The 26,628-nt window shown below is 41.4% G+C and overlaps 1 protein-coding gene across 2 annotated transcripts in view; it reads right to left on the bottom strand.

Moving 5' to 3' along the window:
* Window positions 1–151: 151 nt before the first annotated feature.
* The window catches only part of TSPAN5 (tetraspanin 5), an 83,807-nt gene continuing 57,330 nt past the window's right edge, over window positions 152–26,628 (bottom strand). Inside the window, exons 2-8 of one of the 2 annotated variants that reach the window (XM_080590378.1) lie at window positions 23,458–23,508; window positions 13,162–13,308; window positions 11,321–11,491; window positions 9,307–9,432; window positions 6,192–6,239; window positions 5,956–6,072; window positions 152–5,389 (exon numbers count right to left, since the gene is read on the bottom strand). In XM_080590378.1, the coding sequence (XP_080446504.1) occupies window positions 5,324–5,389; window positions 5,956–6,072; window positions 6,192–6,239; window positions 9,307–9,432; window positions 11,321–11,491; window positions 13,162–13,308; window positions 23,458–23,508 (726 nt within the window). In that variant the 3' untranslated portion in view covers window positions 152–5,323. The remainder of the gene's footprint in view (window positions 5,390–5,955; window positions 6,073–6,191; window positions 6,240–9,306; window positions 9,433–11,320; window positions 11,492–13,161; window positions 13,309–23,457; window positions 23,509–26,628) is intronic. The other variant, XM_080590379.1, reaches the window with a different exon arrangement.

Genomic DNA, 26,628 nt, shown 5'->3' with positions numbered 1-26,628 from the left:
CAGCTTCCACATTGCATATGTGAGACTTGGGGGTTTATTTCCCGTGAGTTTTTGGGAGGGAAGAGGGTGGCTTCTTCCGGAGGAGTTTTACCTGAACTTATCTTTGTATCTTCAGTGTTGAGTGCCACATCAAGAGTACACATTCACAGCATCATATTTCACGGAATTTTATTTATAAAATTGTAATTATCTAACAAATTGCATATAAAATGATTTACTTCAAGTAAATACAGAATACTGCACAACTATTAAAACTATCGTATTGTCCATCATAAGTGTATTAAAACATTCCTAAAAAATGCATCTATTAAAAAACAAAAACCCAAGAACACAAGTAGCATGATCAAGACCACTTTCAATAGCTTAAAATGAATTACCAGGAAGTTGCAACAACTTCCCAAGTATACTCCAGTTACATCCATTGAGATCAGCATGTGATACAATACCACAGTCTAATGCTAAAGATGACAAGTAATACATATGCACCTGATCTATGCTTTTCTCCTAGACTGAAGATAACCAGTCTGAAATCAGATAACTAAAGCTCGAGTCAAACTCTACTGGGCATGCAGTTCTGTTATAGCAATGCTTTCAATCGGTAAGTGTAGTTGGCTTTTACAATCAATTTTACAACCGATAAAAAAGGAACACAAGAGAATACATTCGTATAAAAAGGAATGATACACAAAGGGTAAATATCGACACCTTATGCCCTGGGGTGAACCAAGCAGAGAGATACAGCTGGAACTGATCTGGAACCTACTTATCAGAGATGGGTCCGAGTCACAAAACCCAAACCCCAGTCTCCCCAGAGCTCAAGGTAGCAGCAGGTCTGTCCCTGCTAGGTACACAGCGTGAACATGAACATACATACAGATGGAGCTGTGTCTTAACAGATTTGCATTGCCAAACACAACAGACAGCTAGTAGTGCTGCATGGCTGAGCACCTGCCTGATGCACGCTAGCAGTCACAACCCTTATTTTTATACTGCATGTTAAGGGAGAAAGTTTATTGGTTCTGTAAGTGGCAAAAATCGGTAGGTAGTGGATCGAACAAGGTAGATTTGTTTTGTTTGCATTAGGCAGTTTTATGACCAATTACAGATATCCCAAAAGGTTTCAGAGGGAAAAATACAATAAAATAGGAGAGAGGAACTGGAACCTTCACCAGTGCCTGACGCGCTGAGATCTCACCTGCCGCCCAGCCGCCGCCACCACGTGCCCGGACGGCACACGCGCAGCAGGAGAGAGTTACAAACTCCCGTGAGAGCTTCTCTTGCAACCAAGATTGTTAAAATCAGGATGAATTTTACCAAGGGCATCCCTAAAGAAGTCAGAACGCAGATTAACGTCCAGGACAGAAGCGATTCGTATAGCACCATGCTTTAGTCCTTTTAGTGATGCTGACCTCCCAGAACTGGTAGGGGGGTGCTGGCTCTGCCCCTCCAGTTCCCAGTCTGATGCTGTTCTCTCAGTTCCAAGCAGCAGAGGGAAAAAAAAAATAAAAAATAAAAAAGCCAAGGGAGGTTTGCTCGGGGTTGTACCTCCCCCAGGGCCTGCTGCAAGGCGGCCCGGAGGCACTAGGTGGCACTCCGGGGCCAGGTGAACCAAACCGCCCAGGTTTGGTGGGTGGACGCCGGGCTTGCCGGGATGAACGCTTTCAGGGTGAAAAGCAGTCATGTGCAAGAATCATTTAACCTGCATGCTACTATTTACATTTCAAAGACTATTTACACGCCAGAACTACGATGAACAGCTCTCTCTCGGGGGAGAGAAGGCTTCCAGGACAGAGCACGCTTGAGCAACGTCTCCACAGCTTCAAACTCTAAGGGGCACTACCAAAATTATGGATTTTGAAGCAAAATGATCTCAACTGCTACAGAAACAGACACACGCACACACAGACAAATCAAACATTTGTCCATTAAGCTATATATATATAAAAAAAAAAAAAAAAGAAGCAGCAAACAAAGGCTTGTGAGTACGGAGAGCATTTAGAAAGCAGCAGAGGAGGAACAAGGACCGGGATGCCCTCTGACAGGAAAATGGCTTTAAAACTGGGGCTGCCGCTGAAGGGATCAGACCTCCCGACAGCGACACTGCCGTCACGTACAGACTGCCCAGCAAAGCGGTTTCGTGCTCCACGAAGGGCCACAAGCCTGGCAACAAATTTCTGATCAACCACCACACGTTAAGGATGGTGACACTGACCTCTGAGCTCACACCACCACATCAGGCAAGCTAGAAATTGCCAGAAAGCCATAGTGCCTACCGTACCTTATTGCTCTGGAAAATAAGCCCGTGTAGCCAGCGGTTGTGCTCTAGTTGTGCTCACCTGAACGTTTTGCAAGGTTTTCTGGAAGAAAGCTTGATTGGTTTCGGTAGGCTCTGACAATTACAGATGGATTTCCAAGGCCTCCCACAAGCTTTCCAAACTGGACACCTAAGCTGTAAGTAGATCGGGCATTTTCAGGACATCTTACCCAATCCGTAGACAAAAATGTAGCATTTAAATGTGCAACATAGGCAGCTAATCCTGAACATTCAGTATGCATCCATCAAGCAACTGCAAAAATGAGAAAAATAAGACCATCTCTCGGGAGTTATGGGGGGGGTGTCAGCATCTGCAGCAATAAAGACAAGGTCTAGAAAAATACCTTATTTAGTGGTTTTTATTAAGAACAGTCACTCTGGGACTCAGCAGAAATGCTGCACATCTGTGTGTACACATGCAAGCAGTGAGAACAAGACTTGCTCACCTCAGATCATTTACCTTCCTATCAGCCTGACACTGCCAAGGGCACGCCGAGCAGACCGGACCTCAGAGGAGAGCGTGACGAGTCAGAAGGCCAATACAGTACAACTGCAGAAATTCAAGTAGAGGAATGGAAGTTGTCTTCAGAAGCTCACAGCAGCAACAGCAGTGTTCAAGATCAGTGGCAACAAGGAATGTTTCTGTAATGCAGACTTTTTTTTTTTTTCTTTTCTTTTCTCGACAGCAAAGTGCTGGGTCACAACCAAGGCTCTTGGGTGGAGGAGTTACTTCCTGAACCACGCTTCCCTGATTTCTCCCCGCACCATTTCATTACAGTGCAGCAACGTAAGTGCTGATGACCTGTCTGTCCTGCTGCTATCAGGCAAAATGGTGTCTCCCTTTGGGGGAAATGAACACCAGTAACTCCTCAAGATGAGGAGCGCTAAGAAAAACATAACACTGCGGTGAGGTGGAACCAACTTTATTAAGGACAGTGAATTATAATTGCTTTCAAAGGCTTTTAAAAATGCTCTGAGTCACGGCTGGCCTTTAACAGCAGATACCATAGGATACGGAGGCTGCCTGATTCAGAGCCAGTCAGTGGGAGTTAACCAGAAGAGGATGAGGTAATGCTCAAAGACAGGAGGGCAACAGGACTATCTGTGGCATCTGTGGAACAGTGTGCCCACCTTTGGACGGGGATAAAACACAGCTGACTAAAGCACAGAAAGGCAAAATGTGCAAGGGTACGTATACTCACACATTTAAGAGTCATGGGGCCAGAAAGGACCTCAACAGGTCATCAGACCAGACTCCTATCCATCCCCCACAACAGGGAAGCTTTGAAAACAACGCATTCATCTCTTCTACTTCACGTACTCGTTAGGAAACTCATCTCAAAGATGCTAAGCTCTTACAATGAGGTCCTACACACCACCCTTTGTCGCTGTTTTACCAAAGCAGGAGCCAAAAGCTCATAGCTTTTAGGACTGGTTCTGCATATACTGAGAAGGGTCATATAATAAGCTAAATTTATACAAAGTGCAATGAAACTACCCAAGCCATGGTTAGGTTCGGAAATTCACTATTATTTGTGAAGAACAATGAATCAAACTCTAAGCTGGATGGAGTCTGATCTAATTCTTCTGCTATTTGTGCTTTATTCCAAATTCTACTCTTTTTTCAACTCAGAAGAGTCTGTGTCTTGGCTGATCCTAATATACACTTCGATTCTAAAACTTTTATTCCATTGCTTCAAGAAAGCTTTTTGTTGCACTTAGAGCAACAAAGGGAGACATCCCTATAGCAAGGACTTGTTTTCTGGAGGTATGGATTTACTCTGGCAAAAGCTGTTCTGTCCAACTTCCAAGGGAATGGGATATGATCTTTCCATAATCACATGCATTTACCAATAAATAAGTTTGGGTTAGACTGTATTAAAACATATGCACAGATTTAAAGCACTGGAGTGTCACAGGTACTTACTCCACAGCTCATGCAAGAAAAAAGAATTGAAGGAAAAAAAGAAAAAGAGAAAGACCAAAGCCTCAGATAGGAACAGACCAAGGAATTATCTTAAAAGAAGTTTTGCACAAGTATTTCAAAGCACTAATATTAGTGAGATCCCTAAATACATTAGGTTACACTAAATTCCAGAGAAACAAAAGATTTAGCCATATCAGATACATATGCTTTGATTTCTTTAAGTTAATATATAATTCATTCTTTGAATAATATTATTCACTTGGACCCAACATCCACACTGCTTTCATACATTTATACAGTTATATCCCATTCTTGCCTTAAGAAACTGATGTCCTAAAGTATGGCAGCAACCAAAGGATCTACAACCTTTGTTCGTCAAATATAAAACTCCTTTCCTTTCATACAAGGGTGTAGAAAGGAAAAAAGATGTTGATAAAATTAGACAGTTCTCCCTGTGAGCTTGCCGATTCCAACATCAAAGTACAACAGGGAGATGGTTGTAAGCTTGTGTAAAAAAAAAAAAATTCCTTAGTTTTAAAAACATTTTCATATACTGTACAATAGATGCATAGAAAGTTGCTTCCTGCTTGATGGGTTTAGACCTGTAGCTATGTTTAGCTGTGAAAACAAGAAGATTGATCCTTTACAGAGTGGTGAGGAGAGAGACCATCTTGGGAATATTTGGCAGCTATCGTAGAGCTCATGACATGAAGAATAAACAGCATATCCACAGACTACAATGATGCAACTCTGTCCCACTGAATACACCAATTTTTAAAAAGTGTCCACTTGTTACTCAGGATCAAGAATACAGTAGAGATTCACGGCTCAACAGCTTTCAAACTGGTGGTTTAAAACAAAAAAATTGTCAGTGAGCAGCAGATTTTAAAGAGCCCACTCTTCTCTCCCCCACCCCAAAGAAACACGAGTTCACTGCAACATCAGGAACTTAGGCTTGAGACTATGTGGGAGAGAAGGCTTCCCTGTCACCCATGTCCATACAGCTTGGTGTCGGAGCGACACACTGGAGGTTTCAGAGGGTTTCGGTTGTCCAGTGTCTTGTTGTGGTTACTTCAGCAGTTTTACCAGCTGGCTCTGACAGCCTCAATGTCACTAACCAAATTCTGGGCTAAGCATATCCCAAATATCTGGAAGAGACAACAGTTCATTCATTTGGAGCACTGGACAACTCTTTTCACATAGGCAAACTCCTTAGGTTATACAGTACTTTGATATGACAAGAAGCAATGAAGTTAGACATCAACAGTGTTGGCAGAAGAAAGCATCGAAAAACTCCTGTAAACCTAGTATTGTATTTATAGCGTCATTGGGTTCCAGGAAATTGAATAGGTCTAGATTTGCTTTGTAAAAGCAACTGTAAAAGCTTTCCACCGCTCTTTCAAATACCATCAGAAACTGTAGGTCTGTAGAGGTTTAAAAATCTCTGCCCAAACATTTAAAACAGTGTTAATTTTGACCCGTGACCAGTTGAAAAGAAAAACAAATCCATCTCTACTGTTAAAAATGAAATACCCTTTAACACAAAAAAGCCTCATGCATTTAACACACCTCACTAAAATCTACAGACTTCATATTTTGAAGTGAAACTCATGCTGTGTTTCCATTCTCATATACAGTCCCATCCCCAGCCCCTGTATGTTTTATCTCACTGCTGTTCTTCCATGTAATTCATTGCAGCAAACGTGGTATTTACCTGCAGTAATGCTATCCCAATGAATATGCCAGCAACTATGGTAAGATTGTCCTGCAACCATTTCTCAAACTGAGGGACGCAGCCTTTAGTGTAGATAACAATCTGCTGATCAACTTCCTGTCAAGGAGAAGGAAGAAAACATGTCATTATATTCAATTATCCCATCAATAGAATAACCTGCTCTTGCAAGAAGGATTCAGATCTTTAGGATAACACATTTAAAAAAAAATGCTTACTGGTTTTTGCCTTGCGTCGTAGCCACACTGAGTATTAATAACATCTTCCTAGGAGAGAGAGACAGAGGAGAGGCCAATGAGTGAAATGTCTCCAAAACCTCCCGTCCCAGTTCTCCAGAGCTGGTTCTGTATGTAGTAAGACAATCACCCTAACTTCAGCCACCATACTACTTTTTAAAACCACCTTCCCTCTTCCATTTAGTGCTGTTAATTACTCACAACAAACAAAAGCACATAATCAAAAATTATTTTCATCTCTCAGAGCTTCACACTTGGAAAACCAGCCCTCCACCTGGATAAACTCCATATTCCAAATGCAAGCATTCAGAAGTCAAAGTAAAGGGATTAGGAAGCACCTATTTTAAGCAAAACAACTTTCCACTGAAAAGGTTTTGTCTGTACTGAAAATACACCAAGACTACTGTTAACATTTTTTAGGGTTCAGTCTGTGTGGCATGAAGAGGTGAGAAGGGACAGCTTGGTTTGTAGAAGCTGCAAGTTCTTACAGGGAATGCCCGTAGAAATATATACAGTTATACAATATATACATAGCTCCTTTCCAGAAACTATGGAGGAAAAAGACAATATGGGGTAATGTTTTCCTACTGCTCATTCTTTCTTATGGGAGCTTGATACCATTGGGGAAGATTATTCCTACTGCCTCTGCTTTAGCACTCCCCAAGCACAGGAAATAAAACAGGCTAGGACAGACTTTTCCTCGTGAACAAGTGCTACTTGGCAGAAGCTGAAGTTTACTCTGTATATACAGTTATTTTGGGGCAATAAAATGAAGCAACTACTTCCAATGTCAGCTCCAGTGTCAGCAAAATATTAAGTTACCGGATCATATAATCATAATGAGCAGAAGGACCTACTCAAGGAAGTCAGAAAATCAGCCAGTCTTAGCTTTTTCCGTATGGCTGCTATTTAAAATCTATGTCTCTCCTAGCTGTGTTTCTCACTTCCCCCAATTTGATTAAATTGTGGTGTTCGGTACACCTAGCTATCTTCTCCTATCAGCAACTAAGTTCCTCTGCGTGTTTTCCCACTTTGCAGGAAGTACATCAACAGGTTGCCCAAGCTGGATTCCCTCAATGGATCTCTAAGATTTGGGTAATTTTTATCTTTTAATGAGGTGACTGCTTCTATTCCAGGGCTTAGAAAAGCACAGAGCCATATGCTTCAAGCTTGTAAAAGCAGGTAAGATTCCAACAAAGGGATTCTTAGCTTTCTTTTTTTTTTGTGCTGAATGCCTACTTGTTTTATTATCAATGTCTTTTGTCTTTAACCTCAGGATTGGTTACCTGAAAGAAAGCATGAAGAAAGAAATGGAAATAAGCCAACTTTTCTAGGCCTTGCCTGTAGAAAAATTAAGAACCTTTCAACTCATCAAACTACAAAGCAAACTAAAGGAGTCTAAATTGGTTTAGCTTAAACTTTTCACTTCCTGATTTAAGCTGAACTAAATGCTAAAACAAAATAAAGTTCTGTTCAAGAAAGCATCCACATGATTTTTTATATCAGTCCAACACTGCACTGCAATTTCTAAAAGGGATGAATTTGCTTTCCCGTGGAGTAAACCTGCACATATCACTGCATTTGAACCTGTCGCAGATTAGTTTCATTTATATCCATTACCTGCATGAGTTTAATATGGACAGGGTCTTTATTTTAAAGGCAACTAAGTATGCTGCTGCCATACAATGAATAAGAATGAGGCTTATCTTTAATTTTCTGGTTACTGCATCACCCCCTAAGAAAAAACACAGTGAAAGGGAGAGGGAACTTTAGCATGGACTGTGTATTTATAGGATTACCTTGTAGTGCTGTCACTGGTTTGGTTTTATAACAACGATATTTTTAAAACTGGGTTGTGATGACCTCTCAATGTGGGTGGGCAGACAGGCAAACACTGGGGGGAAATCCTAAGCATAATGTAAGGCTTGAGCCTAACATACTTTCCATTTCATTTTAATACTTTCTTAAAAGACATGACAATATTTGTGAGGAAGATTCAAACTAGTGTGAAGACACGTTCTCTGCAAAGGAAGCAGAATGCAGCTTGTGCAAATGGAGAGGAGGAGGAGAAGGGCAGCAGTAGTGACTGGATGCCAGAGCTGCAATTGCGTTGCATTAGCAAGGCAGGAGGCACCTGAGCTGCCTGTTGGCAACTTGCCTGATCCTAGTCAGTGCTACAGATCAGACATTCAAGGAACGAGAAGTCACTCCAGGTGGAGAAAAAGCCACAGCTGAACTACCAGATAATACAAGCACTCACAGGCTGCTTTTTTTAAACGCTATGAAAGTCAAATGTATGCAGTGTTAGCCACGTAACAGTCTCTGTGCACACACCCATCCCTGTTCCAAGCTTTTCACTGTCAGTGAACCGCTTCCCTGAGCTCCTGATCATGTCTGTACTAGTAACATATGGCTCCAGCATTTTCTGCTTGATGATCCAGAACTATTTAAAAAGGATGTGAAAATTTACCAGAAAAGCCGCTCCCTCAAACAACTTCTGACCTTTCAAGTCTGATCTTGGGTGACTGTAGGACAAGCAGCAATTTTAAAGGGAGAAAAAGAGTGAAAAGATTTCTATGATCATCTCAAGATTATAATGAAAACATATTCCAGTTCTTCAGAGCACAGGCAGTCATTTATTATTGCACCTAGAGCAAACCAGGCCAACCTGACTGCAGCCTCTGGACACTCCATTAAATAATGAGTAATACCTGCTTCAGTGTCTCAGAGTTTCTGTTCTTTAAGGCAGCAAATGAAATATCCTGATGATACTCAATTGAAAGCTCATATCCTTCAAGTCATTACGGGCTTCTGCTTTTTATATGTGCTAAAATTAATATGTATGTTCAGCCAAGCTCGTGGTTCTCTCATTCTAATGAAAAGCAGCAAACATGAAAAGCATACAATGAAGGCTTAAGTTAGATCAGGATTTTTGCTGACTGCAGAAAATTAACAGTTAGTCTGAGCTTCAAGTACGGGACAAAAAAAAAAAAAAGAGTGGTGGGAAAGTTAAGATCATGCATGACTTCCAGAAAACTCTTGTACAGTGCTTTAAGATTGGAACAGCAGACCCATTCTACCCTGTTGACTGACTTACAGCAGGGTCCTTAGTGCAGCAAGAGAATGGCACACCACAGCGCTCTCTACTTGCATTGGAATCTGTGCAATTGAAGTAAATATTAAGGTTCCAGTCATCAGCTCCAAAGGCCCCACAACACTGCCACTAGAGAAAAAGAAAGGAGAGCTTCTTGACTTTCAGTATAAACAAGTTTCAGCATTAATAATTATCGTTGTCAGTTTTCCTCTAGTTTTCTATAAAGAATCTGAGATTCCTTCTTGTTTCATCAGAGCTGTATTTTTTTAAAGACCATTTCAAACCTCTAAGTTGTTCCAAAATTACCATGGGGTTAAAGTTGTGTTCATACCCTGCAGTGCTGCTCTTTGGGGAGAAAAGCACGGAACAAGCTGCTAAGCCTAAAAGCACCGAGTTGCACAGTCCTACAAGCTCAGACCCCAGGGCCAGCACAGCCAAGAGTGTGACATTCTGCCCAGTCTGATGGGCCCCGGGTTCTCAGCAAAACGAGTCAGCACCAAGTGCTGCACTAGCACAGCTACTCCATTTGCCAGTTTGGAGGAGTCTTTGTCAGGCCATACATGAGACAGCATGAATCCAGTGTTTACTGCACATCACAGATTACGTAAGTAACACCTTGTTGTGGTTTAACCCAGCAGGAAGCTAAACACCGCACAGCCGTTCACGTACTGAAGGTAAGCAGAATCCTTCAAAACGTGTAAATACCCCAAACGGCAGACTTAGTCTTTTGTGAAACATGCTGAACATACAAAGAATGGACTGGAGATCAGTGGAGCACTGGCAGTTTACAGCACTCAAGAATCTAGCGCAATGAACCCACCTATGCCAGCTAAATAATAATAAAAATAATTAATAAATCAAGCTAACAGCACTTTCAAGTGTTGGAACGGAAATTCTCTCTCTGTGGATGTAACACAGGTCCCTCTAATATCAGAAGCATGTTGTCTTCATCTTATCTCTACTAGCTGAAAAAGTGGCTTGCTCTCCAGACTCATGCTGTTCCCGACTTAACTGTCAGGAGTGCTAATCCCGTTAGGAGAGCAGGTTTTATCCAGTGCCAGCCTGCTGCAAAATTGGCTTGCAGCCTTTTGGTTGCATACACATGTACCAGTGCTTTCAGATTGCGTTGAACTCTGACCTTCTCCAAACCGGAAAATATTCAAACCAGTGCAAGGATCCACATCCTGTTACTCAGTCCCTTTTTCCCCGAGGAATACAGAAGCAAATGAAACATCAAATACATTTATTTGCAGAATATATAAAAATCAGAGAGAACGACGATTTCAACCAGCACTTAACAGTGTAGCTACACAAGGCCAAATTCTGAGTGAAGTTCATAAACACGTTCCAGAAGAAAGTACTGGAGTAAGAACGTACCGGCAAAACCACCTGCATGTAAAAGCCAGTGAACCTGCACAAGCGTCTGCATCTCCGGCTTCGCTCTTCCTTCCCCCCCAGGTGCAGGTGGGGCATCATTTAGAGATTTCTTCCCAGAACTTTGAGTTGCCCACTTCATTAGGCTAACTGCATTAAGTCTTCGTAAAGAGAAAGAACCTTGTAGTCTCGCTCAGATCAGCCAAGCATCTCTGCCGCTCTGCAGTGTGGTGCGGCACCTCTCATGTTGCTAAAACACCACCATCATCATCCCAGAACTGAATGTATGTCACCTGCCATGACACCTAAAACACCTTTTTAGAATATGCAGAATATGCTCCAACAACCTGAACACAAGACTCTGATGGTAGCTACTCAGTCTGACACACTGACTCTGAAAAGCTTCATGAATAAGTCAGCCCAACTCTCCGACTTACTGGTTTTGAATTATACACCAACAAATAAGCCACTTCTCACAGGTGCTGTGGGTATGTACAAGTTCTGTAAAGATAACAAGGACTATATGCTAGAATATTTCTGTTGTTTCTTGAAGAGACCAAACAGATGGGAAGAAAAAAAAAAAAGAGAGAGAGAATGTATTTATTTAAAGCAAGCAAAAAAAACCAAACATAGTCCAACTTACATATTCCTGCGTAAAGTCTATGAGGTTTTGCAAATCAATGTCATCTCGGTATGCTCTGATGTTGTTGTTTATAAAGAAATAAAGCTGGTCCTTGATCCAGTCTTTGAAAACAAATGCTAGAACACCAGCAGTGAGCTCCAAGAAGAAAATAATTCCAAGAAACACAGAAAACTATGAAGAAAAAGAAAGAGGTTTAAATTATTTTGCCTTCTGGCCAAAAATTTATTTTTCAAGGCTCTCAATTATATCTGGTGGTAGGGCTTTGTTTCAGTGCAAGCTCAAGCTATTCCTGCACACAATACACTTTAAATTTAAAATACACCATTTTTAATTAGAGCTGTAGTACAGGACTCTTAATTCTATTCTAGCAAATAATAAAAATGCCAGTGAATTCAAACTTTGGCACCCAGAGCAGGACATTTCACTGGAATTTCCAAAGAGGCCCAAAGGAGTTCACTGTAAATTTCAACAGAGGTGGCCACCTGCCAGGGCTCTCTGAAAACTCATCTTAAATTTCTGTGTAGGCACTCCCATTTTCAAAGGCAAAGAACAAACAATAAAGCCAATGAAATGCTTTCTGAGTGACTTTTTCCTTATACTTCCTCGCTGGTAAAGCTTTGCCTAAGCGGTAAAGCAAAAAAAAATTGGTAACAGCAGAAATTAATTAATGATTAAGTCAGAGAGGAATGTCTATGGAATGATTCACATCCACATTAAAACCAAATGAGGCTGTGATGATTAATGCAAATGCAATGGATGCCAAAGGCATTACTAATGATCTGCCACTTTCTCTAAGCATCTCCACTGAGCCTACAGTGTTTTAAACACACAGGGGTCCTCATATACTGGAAGTCCATCTCTTTTGCAACTGCCTCTTTAAGTTTCTTTTTAATATGCTCTCTGTGTTTGTTCAGATGCATTTTTAATTTCTCCATCAGCTGCCGTATAGGAAGCTATTTCTGGTACAGCAGATGGGTTCATTTTAGGCAAGCTGAGAGAAGCATGGCAGAAGAAAAAAAATGTTACAATAGCTTTTCTTTCCTTTTTTCTTTTTTTTTTAAGCGAGAGCAAGCTAGAACTATCCCAAGCTGCTTTAAAAATGCCTCAAGAACCGTAACTGTCAACTGCCTCCTCCTGCAATACAATGTGTTTGTGGGAGCCAAATCAGGCACTTGCAGGCAGTTGTTTCACTGGAACCCTTTTTGTGTATATTAGCAGTTAATGGTTATGAAAACAAATACTGTCCAGGCTGTGCCCAGCTCTGGAAGCTGGGATAGTGGAGGAAAGAATCATGAGTTTATAATAAATCTTCAATTGACATTCAGCAGTGAGGCCTTTCTGCATGAGCTAAGCAGCGCAGAGCTGAGGCTATCAGCAAGCAGCCCCCTCCGAACAGTCCTATCTCCTCTGTACCACGAGGGCACAGCACAGCGGCTATCACATGGGTCACCTTCAGTGGGGTATTTACATTCCTCCTGTTTCACAGAGGGTTGGTTACGGACTCAAAGTCCAACATGCAGATTCCTAGCAGAAATTCCTCTTGTAGGAACAGGAAGGCAAAATGTTACGCTATATCCATACGAAAAGCTGTAGTTCCGTGTTATGATTCTTACCATCGGTATTTCTAAACACTTAAAAAAAAAACAACAGTAAGCAGCGAAGATGAAGAGCTGTGAAGTATTAACAGTTAAGCAAGAGATTCAGAGAGCAGTACTCTCACCAGTAGCACATCCCGCCCCCCAAAAGGCATTTTAAGACCTTTACACTAAAGCTAAGCAGGAATACAGAACGTGACTTACGCCATGTAACTAGTGACTGCCGCAGTTGCAAAGGCTACTTACAAATTTGAGAAGAAAGGTATTTTCTCGCAAAGCTCCAATGCATCCTGCAAATCCCAAAATGAACATAACTCCTCCTACCACGAGGAAGAGCCAAACTGGATCAAAGCCTCCCAGGTCGGTGATGGAGGAGATGTTGGACAGCACTCCCTGGGAAAGAAACAATGCCAAGGTATAACAGATGTGTTCAAACTTTCTGTTGTACAAATTCAGCTTGCATTTTTCCTTTTTAAAAAGGTAGAGGCGTACAGCAAATAAATGTTCTTCAGTACAGCAAGAAAAGACAGTAAGATCTTTGCATTCAATAAAGAGATGAAAAGGGTGAGTAAGTACAGTATTGCTGAATCAACATGTGGAATGAAAAACAAAACGTGCTTCTAGGGTCTTCTGCAAAAAACCCACAGGGCATTTTGCTGCATCTGTAGCCATAAGAATTAGTCTGCCAGAAAGTAAGAATAGACATTTGAATAAAATTTAACTCAATTTTATTACCCATGGGGAGGTATCATATATGTTGTTTATGTAAGCACACAGTTATAAATGTTCTGATAGAAAAAGCAGTCAACAGCAAGAACATCTTGAATTTAGCATTTAGGCTCACGACATACAACTGACAGAAATTAGAAGTGAGCTCCTAGGTTAACTGCAGCATTTTGCAGCAACAAATTTTGACAAGCTAGACTAAAACTTCAGTCATCTACACGTCAAAAAGTCGTTATATAAGTTAAGTATGGCTACTGACTAATCAGTTAGCAGGAAGAAAAACTGAAATTAGTGTTAAGTCTCTTAGAAGGACAGAAGGCAGTTCAAGGACTTGTCTTAGGAGGTGGTTTGCACTAGCTTAGGTTATACCTATCATATGGTAGATTACATATGCTGTATTTTAGATATGACAGTCAGCACGGTTTGCTTGTAATGCCATTGCCTCCTCAGAAATGGAGCTTGGGTTGTGACGCCAGCAGTCCCAAGGAACTATTTTATTTTTCTGAACACATTTTAACCAGAGCTTGGCTGATGTTGAACAGATGGGTCACGTCAAGGAGCAAACACAAAGTTTTCCTTATTCCAGTGAGCTTGCACAGGAACAGTTACAATTTCTCAAAGCCTTTTGGCAGAAAAAAAGCTGAAGTATCACTATTTCTTCATTCAACTCCCTGGTGCCATAGGTCGATGCAAAGCACACTGCTGTAGTGGACATTTCTCCATGTATTCTCTCAAAGAAGCCTGAGCCCACGCTGAGTGCTTTGGACTACTTTTCTCTCTGTTAACTCCTGAATGAGCTGTGGTTTGAAAAGCAACAACACAAACCTTCTCCTCTACAGCTCCGTATCTGCAGATTTATTCTCAAGTACTTCATCCTTTTTCCTTTTCCTGTTCGTACTCCCTTTGCTTCTTTGAAAGGCTCCCAAAACAGCTATAGTTCTGAAGGATGTTATCATAGCATCATTTCCAAAAGTCATTAGTAACATTGTTAACAGCTAACAACCGTGGCTTTGGATCTGTGATATTTTTTTATACTCAATTTGGACCACCCATAGCATGTAAATAGTGATATATCCAGTATCTCTAATACAGCACTCCACAGTCTGCAACCACTTCCATAATTTCCCACGCAAAACTGACAGTGAGTAAATAGCAAATGAAGGCTGTCTTTTTTCATTTTATTTCTGAAGACCACGATAGACTGGAAAAAATAGGCACCTGCATTTCTCCCATGCACACAGCAAGGTGCCTTGGAAAAGGCCGGCATGCTAGAAGAAAAAAATAGAGCACAGCCCAACCCTACATTACAAACAACAAACCACAACATCAGCGACGTTCTCTCCCTCCTCCTACAGGTAGCTACTGCCTGACAGAGGGACACAAAAAGAATCACATTCACACTTTACTCCAACCTTATATATAGTATTAGTCTTATTTTCATTCATTACATAGACAAAAATAGACATAAGGCATAACGTAACACAATGCTGCTCAGAGGCAGTATGCAAGCAGACCAGTTGGCATGGCCCCTCTTCTAAGCAGCTAGTGATGAGGTGGTACAAGCCAGGCTGAACTCCACTTTTATCAGTCATTAACACTAAATCAACTTGTGCAGAAGTTTTCCACTACTGTTGCTTCATTACATATGCCACAGAAAAGAAATCAAAGGCATAACTTTCTGGTTAAGAATAACAAACATTACGCAGTATAATCTAACACACAAACCTCCAAAAAAGGCACAACCTTGGACATATGCAAGTCAGGAGACACAAGCTCTGCCCCAGGGAAAAGGTCTGCTGTAATGATTTCTAACCAAGTTTCAAAGTCCTCTCTGTGTTTTCTTTCTTCTCATAAGATGAGAAGAAATTATGCCTTAAGCAAAAACTACTACTCGTTTCTTTCAACATTAGCTCATTTTGTGAATTAGTGCACTATAATGTAGCAGAATGTGGAAACAGCCACTGGAGAAAGGACGTTGCCTTTGTATTGCAATTATTTTACTTCAAAAAATCCAGGACGAGCAGTCATTTAAGCCTCCCTTCGTAAGACACTTTGTCTTTCTTTAAAACCAGCAAATTAGTATGTCCAATCAAGTTCTTTCCATATGAAAGTAGAATTCAAATGAAAGATGAAATCCAAGTGAAATTCAGCTCACACTTGTAGACACTGCTCTTAGAGAAGCTAGTCTTGATATAAAGAAGCGTTAGTAAAAAGAAATAGACCACTTTGTATTGTCACACTTGATGATGACAAAATTTAGCAAACCAGTTGTATTTATATTCCCTTTCTGATCATGCCTTTTCCCACCTTACTTGATTTTCTATCACTGCCAGGCTCTTGCCACCCTAGCATGCCACAAGTGGCCAGTCCCCTGGCAAAAGTCTCTCATCACATCTGTGGTCTCCTCCTGGCTCTGACTCCTCAGGATGCTCTCATCTGACAAGCACTGAAGGAGAACAATGTGAGCTTTATCTGCTGTTGTTTGCTGTCCTTGGAGAGCACCTTTATGTGCATCTTTTGCTAGTCTGCATATGGCAATCATAAGCCTAGCCTGGATAAACCCCATGTAATACATCCTGACAGCACAAAGCATATACCGCGTAATTCTCGTTTGTACCATGTGCTCTCTGCATACGAATTCTAAGTTATCAGTATTCTGGAGAGACACCTCAGGATATACAGTCTTCAGAGAGGCTTTGGCAATAAAACAATAGCTAGCAGCAGGAATGACAAACACAGATAATGCTCTGTGGTTACAGCCAGACATGCACAGAGGTAGTCTGATAGAAGATTGCTGCTTACTGCTGAAATACGGTTCAGTAATCTTCCAGATTTGCTTTTTCTTTCTGGACACTTACACGTAAGCTCTCCAAAGAGAAACAGCAGTGCAATACTTTAAAGAAAAGCGTATTTTGCTCCAAGCAGCAGGGCAACAACTGAGGAACATAATTTCATTTTATACTGCTAAACAGAACTGAACGTACACTCCTACAGCCGCATGCTTTTCCTATCCACTGCAGGTTCCTGTAATGCCTTTTTACCACAGTATTCAGGCTTTTGTTGTTGTTATAGCTGACTTCTGGGCAAAGTTTGGCAGAGATGCACAGCGATCTGGTAGTGGCCAATTCTGTCTTTATCCCATCTTTAGCCTACCGGTCATTCTTGTAACAGATGATGATTGTTTGCCACCTCATCTCTTGCAGGGATGCAATTCCTAAACAGACCACCTGTAAATCCTTTAAAGTTGGGCTTTCTACAAATACAAAGGATTTTTCTCAGCAACGCTACTGCAGTAGTCCAATCTTTACTCCTAAACAGTTGCAATTACTCCTGATATTTCAGCATCCAAATGAAGGAAATCTTTTTTCTTAAACCTATATTCATAATTCAGAGGTATGGTCATGTTTCTGGGCACTTTCTTGGTGGTTTAGACATAAGCATGATCTTTACACGGCAGTGAACACCATGCAAAGCTACTTTCTGTTACTTTCCTTCTCGCAGTGGCATCAATCCAGGGCTCTGCTGTAGCCCCACAAGGGGAACCGGCAGGACATGTTCCCTGGCTGATCTCCAGCTCGTCTGCTTGCTCTGTTCGCCCACCCTCAATTGCCTGCTGTACACTCGAGCACCTGGGTTTTTATTTAACTTTTTCATCCACCACAAGTCAAAAATTTGTTTGGGGTTGTGAAGTGACAAAATCATCATCCATAACTGAGCTAAAATCGGTGATGGTGAAGTTACGAATAAAGCTCCTTTACTTGTGAAGTGGATTTGATTTCAGTCACTAGGATAGCCTGAGACAGGAGTGCGACAGAAAAGACCAATCTCATATTCCTACCACACACCAACTCAGGAGAAAAGCCAAGTGAAACAGCAGGACCTGCTCCTGTCCCCAGCGAAGGAGTGGTGGGACCAGCAGTGGTGGTGCCTTCTGCCACACCAACGAACACCAGCTGACCAGGACAGGCCTCTCGGAAGATCTTGCAAACTTGCAGTCACCTTCCTAAGGTATGGGAGCACAGGCAGAAAACCATTTCAAGAGAGACGCCTGAATCCAGTGACAGATTCTCTGTTGTCATGCTGTCTTCCCATGTCCAGAGCCTTCCATCCTACAAGCTGGATCTCACATAGAGTGCACAAGTAACGGATCTACATTAGCATTTCAGGTGAGCTCCTTTAAAGGGACTCCCCGCAAGCTATGCTTCAGTTCACATCAGGTAACAGTCTCAGAGCACACAAACTAGGTTACTTACAAACGAAGACGTGCCCCTGGAATATATAATTCATGTTCTCCGACAACGGCAGGCATTCAGCCCATGGGATCGCGGTAGAACTAGACTGAAGAAAACAGCCGCACACTGCAGGGCAAGAGAGAACGGCTTCAAGCAGAAGCACTACAGACAGCAGCAGTTTTGGAAAGCTGACCCAGTAATGAAAATTCAAGATATCTGGAGTCAGAGACAACTTAGGAGAATAATTGTTCTAGGGAACAAAGAGGTGATAACACTGTGAAAGTACACTTCGGCCCACCAGGGTGAATGTGAAAGAACAGGACTCAACAGTCCTCATGAAAAACAACAACCCAGCAGGCTATTAAAAAGAAGAAACCAACACAAAGAGCATGGGAGAAATCAGAGGAAACAAGAAAAAAAAATAAGACAGAAAAAAGTCATTAAACTTCTCTGCTGCAGAATTCCACTTCTGGGCTAAAAAAGAAAAAAAAAAGAAAAAGAAAAAAGCAAACGGTCAGAAAAAAAGATTCAGCAATACAAGACCTTCAGAAACATTTCTTCTCTGCAGACCAAGGATTAACCTTCCCACAAGCTTGTCTGTAGGACTTAGAAACACTGGCAAACAGGAACATATGAGAGTGATGGGAAATAAAAGTATTTCCAAATGTATTATTTTAAAATGGAAAAATGTCTACTTTCCTAGTCATAAAATTCATGCCATTTCTCCATGCTGCGCATCTGAATGAGCGTGAGGAACAGAACAATAGCCACTGAAACATGCCAAATTAATTCCACTCCAGAATTTTGTTTTTGCGAGAGAGAAACGAGGTGGGGGATGTTTACAAAACTTATTTCCTTGATTTTTGTTAGTTTTGCATTTCCACAGCAAACAGTAATAGCAGCAGAACTTTATTTTCCAAGCTTCTAATGAAGGAGAATTAACTGTCTTGGCAAGGCAAGGCAGAGTTCAATAGGCAAATGACTGGCATAAACACATTTGAGATACAGATTTTTGCCTTTTTCAGGATTAATGGTTACAAGATCTTGGAACGCTAATAAACAATTTAAAGGCCTCTTTAGATAATGCATCTTTAGGTACTGAAATTTAAATTAAAGGCAACAGAGAGTATTAATATACCCTTCTGTCCTTCCCAGTCATGTAAAAACCACAGATGCAGTCCTGGGTTAGAAGCAAGAAATATGCTTTGAGTACCCTTCAGCTTGCGAGGACCCACAGGACATGAACAGCGTTTTGCTGTCAGCAACTGTTTTTTTTAGAAGAGCTAAATAATGGACATGCATGAGCAACAGCTATGGAGCGACTGGTGTATCACTCCCTCTTGATGTTTGCCCCTTACTGAGACAGTAAAAAGCAGCAAGAATTCTTTCTTGAAAAAAAGAAAAAAACACTGTAGTTTTAATTTCAGGGCAAGGGGGAGACAGATTTGGCCTGACAAACAATGGCTGTTTCCATGTAGGGAGTTTAGCCTGTTCTAGAGCACCAAAGCAGGTCTCAATTACATGTAAAAGTCCAGCTTAAACCTTGAGATCCAGATCTGGAGCTCCTGCTCACCAAGAAAACTGTGCAGGCACACAGAAGTACCATACTGGTGCTCCAAATCGCACAGCCTGCCTTCTGAGTTGGAGTATTTTCTAGTTATGCTGATTTAATCAAGAAAAGCCTTCAAGCCATATTTATGCACGTGATCAGCCTCTTCCACTTCTCCCTCCTCATTTCAGACAGCTTTATATGGGAACTAAGTCTAATCAACAAATTTTGCAAGGATCTGTACGTTTTTTCCCCACCTTAGCATCTCTACCTTTACAACCTGCTACCTAATGCAGACCCCTAAACTTTTCTCCTAAAAGCTCCCACTCCACGGATGGTCCCATAAGATGTCAGAAGACAGGCGAGCAATTCATCGCTCATTCTCACTGCACTTGCATATAACTCTGCTGCAGGTAGCAGGAGAACCTGGAAGTTTATTTTCCCAAGTACCTACTGGCATCATACCATGAACGCTCCCAATAAGCCTTAAGACCACATTATTTAACATAATACAACCAAGGAGGGAAGTAGACATTTTGTACGATGTTAGTTTATTTTTAAAAAGTCAACAGAAAAAAAAATACTTGAAGTGCTTTAAAAAAAGTCAGTGAAACTTTTTTTCGCCTGCTACTGAGCAAATGCAGCTTAAGTTGCTTGGGCTTACCACAAGCTCTTTAGTACGTACTCTTTCTATGCTAACAATGTTCATGCTACTAGTTGGGTGTGGGGGGAAATAAAACCAGCTGCTGTGGATTACTTTTTTTTTTAATGGTGCAAGCCCAACTGTAGCGTGCCTGAAAACACTGTGAGACTGTGAGCTATATAGTGCATCCATGTATAGATAGCTTTATTCATGCCCCCCGTTTATTGCCCCCCCCAGCTCTCTGTCAGGTCCATGACTCAGAATGCTAATTGCCCAGTTTTTGTTCAGGCCTGGCCGCCTGGCTGTCAGGCCAATTCTGCTGCCTGTTTGACAAATGAGCTCTTTCGCCTCCCTGCAAAGGAAGGTCACGAGACTGTACAGTGTGCTTTTTTTTTTTTCTTTTTTCTTTCTTTTTTCTTTAAAACAAAGTTTAAAGGGGAGAATTCAAGCCAACCTAGCTAAAAGAAACCAGCCACCATATCCACAGATCTACCACAAACAGCTCATACCCAGCAGCAAATAGGACTTCTGTAAAACGTGGACTACTTCATTGCATCCTGCATTTTTAACATGGCCTTGTACGCTATCTTTCTATTTTAAAAAAGATTCTTTGACACAACAAAAGTATATGCAAGTTGATGGCCAGGATATGGAGCAACACAGCTGGATATAAAGCCAAATGACTCAAGACAGAAGTAAAATCCTCTCCACCATCATATCACCTCACAGTACAGAAGCCCTTCTGAAGATCCAATCCTGCAAAAAACTTACAAATTTATGCTGTACAGTAGTACCACTAAGTTCTAAACTGATAAAAGATATAGTTCACTGGGACGGCAGCAGCCTCCACAGAATCACAGGACAGCTGAGGCTGGAAGGGACATCAGCTTGGCAACAGAGGTCCTGGCACTGGGCACTGCTGACAAGAGCCTGGCTCCAGCCTCTTTGCACCCTCCCCACCAGGTATTGATAAGCACCCTGAGCCTCCTCTTCTCCAGGCTGAGCAGTCCCAGCTCTCTCAGCTCCAGTTTCTTCATTATCTTCATGGCCTTCTGCTGGTCTCTCTCACAGTGGGGAGCCCAAAACGGGACCCAGCACTCCAGGTGTGGCCTCACCAGCGCTGAGTAGAGGGCAGCAATTGTTTGCCTAATGTGGGCCAGGATGCCAGCAGCTAGCTCATGGTCAACTAGGAGCCCACCAGGATCCACAGCTCCTTTTCTGCAAAGCTGATTTGCTGTCTTACAGTACGCCATTACAACAGACCAGGATGCCCAAGAGACATGCGGCAAGAACAACTCCACAGGGGCTGTAACTGCTCTGCCCCCCCTTAGCCCCATGAGGCCTACGGGTATCTGGCACTTGGCCCTACAGCTTCTGGCCATGTACTGTCCCCTAGAGAGCTGCATGAAGAAAAGGTCCCGAATTGGCTTGCCACAAGGCCGTGCTTCCATAATTCCTGCTACAAAAAAAAAAAAAAAATCAAGCCTCTCTGTGCTCAAGAGCATTGCAGTTCACCCGTACCTATACCGCATTTTGATTGATGCGACCACAAACTGAAGCAGTACACACTAAGCACCACAGGACAACAGTTGAGGAGAGATGATGCTCATTTTCAAGGAAAGACCTTTGCTTGCTAGAGCAAGAAACAGCATTTTATTTATTCATTTATACATAAAAACCTACCACATATGGAGCCTGAGCTGATGCCTATTAAACTGCAATAGGTTTTATTTGCTTGTCTTAAAAACAACATGACATTTTTTCCCTCTTTCAGGATCTGACTACTGAGGGTTTAAGATGACACGATAACAGATGTCCAGATCTCAAGTAAAAACATGAGCTTTGGCTTCTGGTTATTAACAATTATGAACTCAAAGCATTTTTACTTGGAAGTGGGGGTGGTTTCGCATACAGAAGATATGTAAAACCTAACAAGCCATCTTTCTGCTCGAACAACCTCAAGCTGTAGGGGTGGTGTATTTTAGACTACACAAACTAGACTATAGCTCATTTCCCTTTACATGCTCATTTATTCTAAACAGGAATCATTTGTGTTACCACTGGAATGATACAAAAATGTTAAAAACTTGTCTGGGAAGCCACTCTGAAATAAAGTACTTCTCTGAGGCTTAAACGTAGGCATAATAAGCTCTGTGAGTTTGCTCAGAGAATTAAATTAAACATGTTTTTACATTTTGCTGAGTGACAGCACCCCTTTCCAAGCCTATTCAAGCCATCCAACATGAGCATCATATAGTAGGTAAATATACATGTATACACATACATACACATTATATATATAAACACAAACTTGCATATATGGGTGTATACAGTGCAAGTTAGTTAATACCCTATTACTAGCCCTGAGAAATACTATTTGTAATTATCAATAACCAAGGCACATGCACAGAGCAATTAGATTTTAAATCAATAACTCACTTCTGAATCAGCAAAATTTGTCCTCAATTTAAGTGGCAAAACTCCAATGTTTCCAATGTGTTGTTTTGTTCTGCTGCAAGCACCAGTTATGCCTGAAGTGAACATCACTTTGGAACTTACTTTGTTTTCCATTAGAAAAGAAAAACATTATGTAACTAAATATCATAGTACCATTGCTATCAACTATGTCTTATTATTTTCAACTCAATTTTTTAAACGAAGAAGAAAAGGAAACTCCTGGCTTTAATTTTAGCTGATATATTATGGCCAAGCTCTTCATTCAGTAACCCAGTACATACTGACTTGTTTTGTGTATTATGCTTTGATACTTGATCTTCTTCCCAAGTTCTGCAGCAAGCAAGCTAAAAATTAGGCTCTGGTTCACAAGTGGGTTCTCTCTCCCTGCCCTTATCTCCCCTTCTTCTCATTTCCAAGTTGATTTTACAGTCTCGAAACAGAAAGCCAGTGGACAACTTCATTTGCATAAGGAAAAACAATTGTTTTGTCTCAGGTCTGGTTTGCTTTTCCTTAAGAGGAACAGCAGCTAGCCTGCCACGTTCAGGCAACGAGGCTGGAGAGGCTCGCTTTCAAGAAGCTGCCCCCTGAGAGGCGCAGGCTCCCTCTCCCTTCCTGGGGCCACGTGCAGCAGGGACACGCTGCCAACACCGCCTTCAGCAGAGCGATCTAGCGCCTGTGCTGCCGTTGGAGCGCGCATGGGTTGAAATGGTTATTTTATGTGCAAGTGTCAGCCATGATTTCTTGCCAAAGCGTTCTCAGGAAAGATGCCAAGGATCTTCCTTTAGGTGAGCCAAGCCAAGGTTTTATTTGACAGAGAAGCTTGCTTTTGTTGCAGTAGAAACTGTGTGGACACACAAAATGTGCAGCATACTGCTATTCCAGTATTTCATCAGAAAAAAAGAAATAAGGTGAGTTTGATGCCACATTCAACTTACCTTTTCATTCCATGCCCACAATCCGATGCCAAGAAATGCTATGCCAAGGAACTAGAGGGAAAAGAATATATATATCAGAATAGGAACTACAAATTTATAGATTTATTTATTTAAACATTCATATTACCTCATCCTTTATGTTGGGTAATCAATTTTATCAGGACTTCGGTAGCTTAGCAAGAGTTTTAAAATATGCATATAGTGTTGGGTTTTTTTATTTATTTATTTTACAACTCAACCAGTAAAACTGAGGGGACTTTTAAGGTTGCACAGCTCATTCAGGGATGTTCTACGTACAAATAGTAGATACAATAAATGTCACTTTTGCAGCATCACACAAATAAGGCTTCTTGGCTTGTCAGACTGCCCCAAGGCAAACTTCACAAGCAAGCAACACATTATTTTGCTGTCGTATTATCCACCACCCGCACAGAACAACAGTCCTCACACCTCTCACAGACCACTCATTAAGAGAAAGGGATTAAAAGAGAGCCCTAAATATACTTTTACTATCAGTTTTAGCAATATTATCCAGAAACACAGAAAGATGTTTAAACATAATATAACACCAGGTTTGGAGAAGGAGGGGGGTGGGGGGATTGACTTCACAGGTCTGAAAGAGTAAGAATTTTTAATAACTAAAGCCAACATTTACTAACCCTTTTCATACTGAACGTTTCTGTATTTCATAAAGGAATGTATGAAAGACCGTCCTTTCTCCACCAAGGGATTCAAAAGTAGCAAACTCAAAAAAGAAAATGCCTTCCAACAATGACGGAAAGGGGAATAGTATCTAGGTTTGCTACATCCCTGTATTCTCCACTCCACTGAGTAATTTAAGTGTATCATTGCCCTCCAAATACTACAGGATTTCCATACAAAATCCACACAAAGGATCTGTGAAACAAGCAGAAAAGGCAGACTCCATCTCTTGACACCACCACTGTATATTTGGCGTGATACGGTACCAATCATACAGAATACTGAAAAAAACATATACTGGGAGGCTAAGCACATCTCTAAACATCCACCTGTCCAAATTTAATCCCTGTTTTTTTAAACCTAAGTGCTAGCTAAAAAGAAAATTACACACACTCTAATTTCAGGGCATGTAATTGAATGGTGCTTGAACATCAAACTTGTTTTTCCTTGTGGTTTCTGGACAACACCGCGCACAGATTTATTTTGGCACGTAGCACGTTTTCTCTTAAGATCTGCGTAAACAGCTAAGTATCCTAACGATTTTTCTTTGCAAAACAGGACAGAAATGTTTTTTTGTTTAGAAGTGGGAGGAGGCAGGAATATTAACTTTAAACGCTTTCCCAGAAGTGATTTCACCAGCTTCAAAGCAAGATTCCTTCTTTGTTATCTACACTAACTTTAAGTGGCAATTCTAGCTTCCATACCACAAGAATTTCCATACAGCGTAACTCAGCATCAAGGGGATTATCCTCACTGCAATACCCTGAAGTCCCCCAATACCCCTCATATCTCTGTGGTATCTTCTGCAAGCGTGCTCTGCCTGCCCAGCACTACTACACCCCGCCAGCTCACCCAGAAGCACATCTATGCTAGCTGCAGTGACACTCTCCTTTTTGACTCGAAGAGTCACGACGGCAAATTTAAACAATACCACAAGGCAGCAAGGGATCTGTCACAAGCTTGGCTGTATTAAACACGAGGATAATTGAAAATTTTCTTGAATAGAAAAACAGGTCAAGAAAGTCTGCGATTTCAGCAGCCCTAATTGTCTATAAAATATAAAAAATGGATTAGAAAGTACAGTCTCCTGTGATACACCATGTGAGCAGGAAAAGGTTATCTTACCTGCATCAGGACTGTTCTTTCTCTGTGGTTGCAGAGCTTGCCAGAAGTGTGTATAATCCTTCTGACTGGACTGCTTATTTGAAACTTGACAAGATTAAGCTGCACAAGTTTCCAAATCACCTTCAGACAAATGCAGTTAAGTTCTTTTTTTTTTTTTTTTTGCCATATCAAGCTCCTTTCCTTCTTTCTTACACGGCCAAAAGTAGCAAGGACGAAGGAACAGGAGTGGGGTAAAAGAAAAGTCATTTTAAAAAAAAATCCATAAACGCATTTGGAAGCGGCGAATTTTTACTTCTAGAGAGATACAAAGCACTACGTTTTGCAAGGAGCTTAATATAGTTTTGAACAGAGTGAGCACAGAAAAATAAAAAAGAATTTGATCAGTGCACACATATGTAACTTAACAGCCATACACATCAGCTGCAAGTCTGTCTCAGATCTACCAACTTTATTAAATTTAATCCAGTTAAGTGTCCTTATTCTTCACCAGATGTTGAGAGATACAGGGATAAGGTATTACCTCATGGGTTGCAGAAGGTAACATAGTAGACTATACGGGTCTCAAGCCAGACTGATCTCATTACTCAATCTGTAAACCGAGAGGAGAATGTACAATACTAAACTGAAGCACCTAAAAAAACTGAGATTGTCAAGCTTCTGGCAAGCCTGTTAACAAAACCCAGGAAACTGATTCTCTTGAAAACTCTCCGAGAGAACGCACAGAATTACTCGCTGCTCTGTCCTCTTCATATTCCAAAACAGAAATCTCTGTCCAGTTGCCTTTTGAGCAGCTGGTGAAAAAGGAACAATGGTCAAGACTCATTAGGAGAAGAAAGGGTTTGGGATGGGAACATGAAACAGGATGCTGTACAAGTCAAACACTTACTGGCATCCAGAATACAGGATTAGATAAATTAATGGAGGATCCACAGCTAACGAAGAGTGACTTTGACATAGCTTCTGGCTCAGAAAGTTTTTAAACCAGTGATTATCAGGAGAAAATAAGCAGGAAGAGATCACTGTATTGATGCTTTGTTGCTTGAACACCTCCTTCCCTAGCCAAACTCTACTTGCATCATTTAAGTCAAGACACTGAGCTAGGCATGCCGCCGACCTAACCCCCTAGGATCACTCCCAAGCAATGCCCACCCCTCCACAAACAGCCTGCTGTAGGGTGAAGCTCCGAGGAATGCTCTCAGTAATCCCCTCTGGCACGAGAGAGATGTTCGCCAGGAGCCTTGCACCTCTCCCCAGGATTAACTCCGGCATCTCTTGACAATTATGAAAAACTTTTGTGTAGCCTAAGAGAAGTAGAAAGTGCTTAGCAAAAATGCAGAGGGATTT

This window comes from Anser brachyrhynchus (assembly GCF_964034855.1).
Source record: "Anser brachyrhynchus genome assembly, chromosome: 4".
Classification (NCBI taxonomy): domain Eukaryota; kingdom Metazoa; phylum Chordata; class Aves; order Anseriformes; family Anatidae; genus Anser; species Anser brachyrhynchus.
This window is presented reverse-complemented; position numbering and strand designations above follow the sequence as displayed.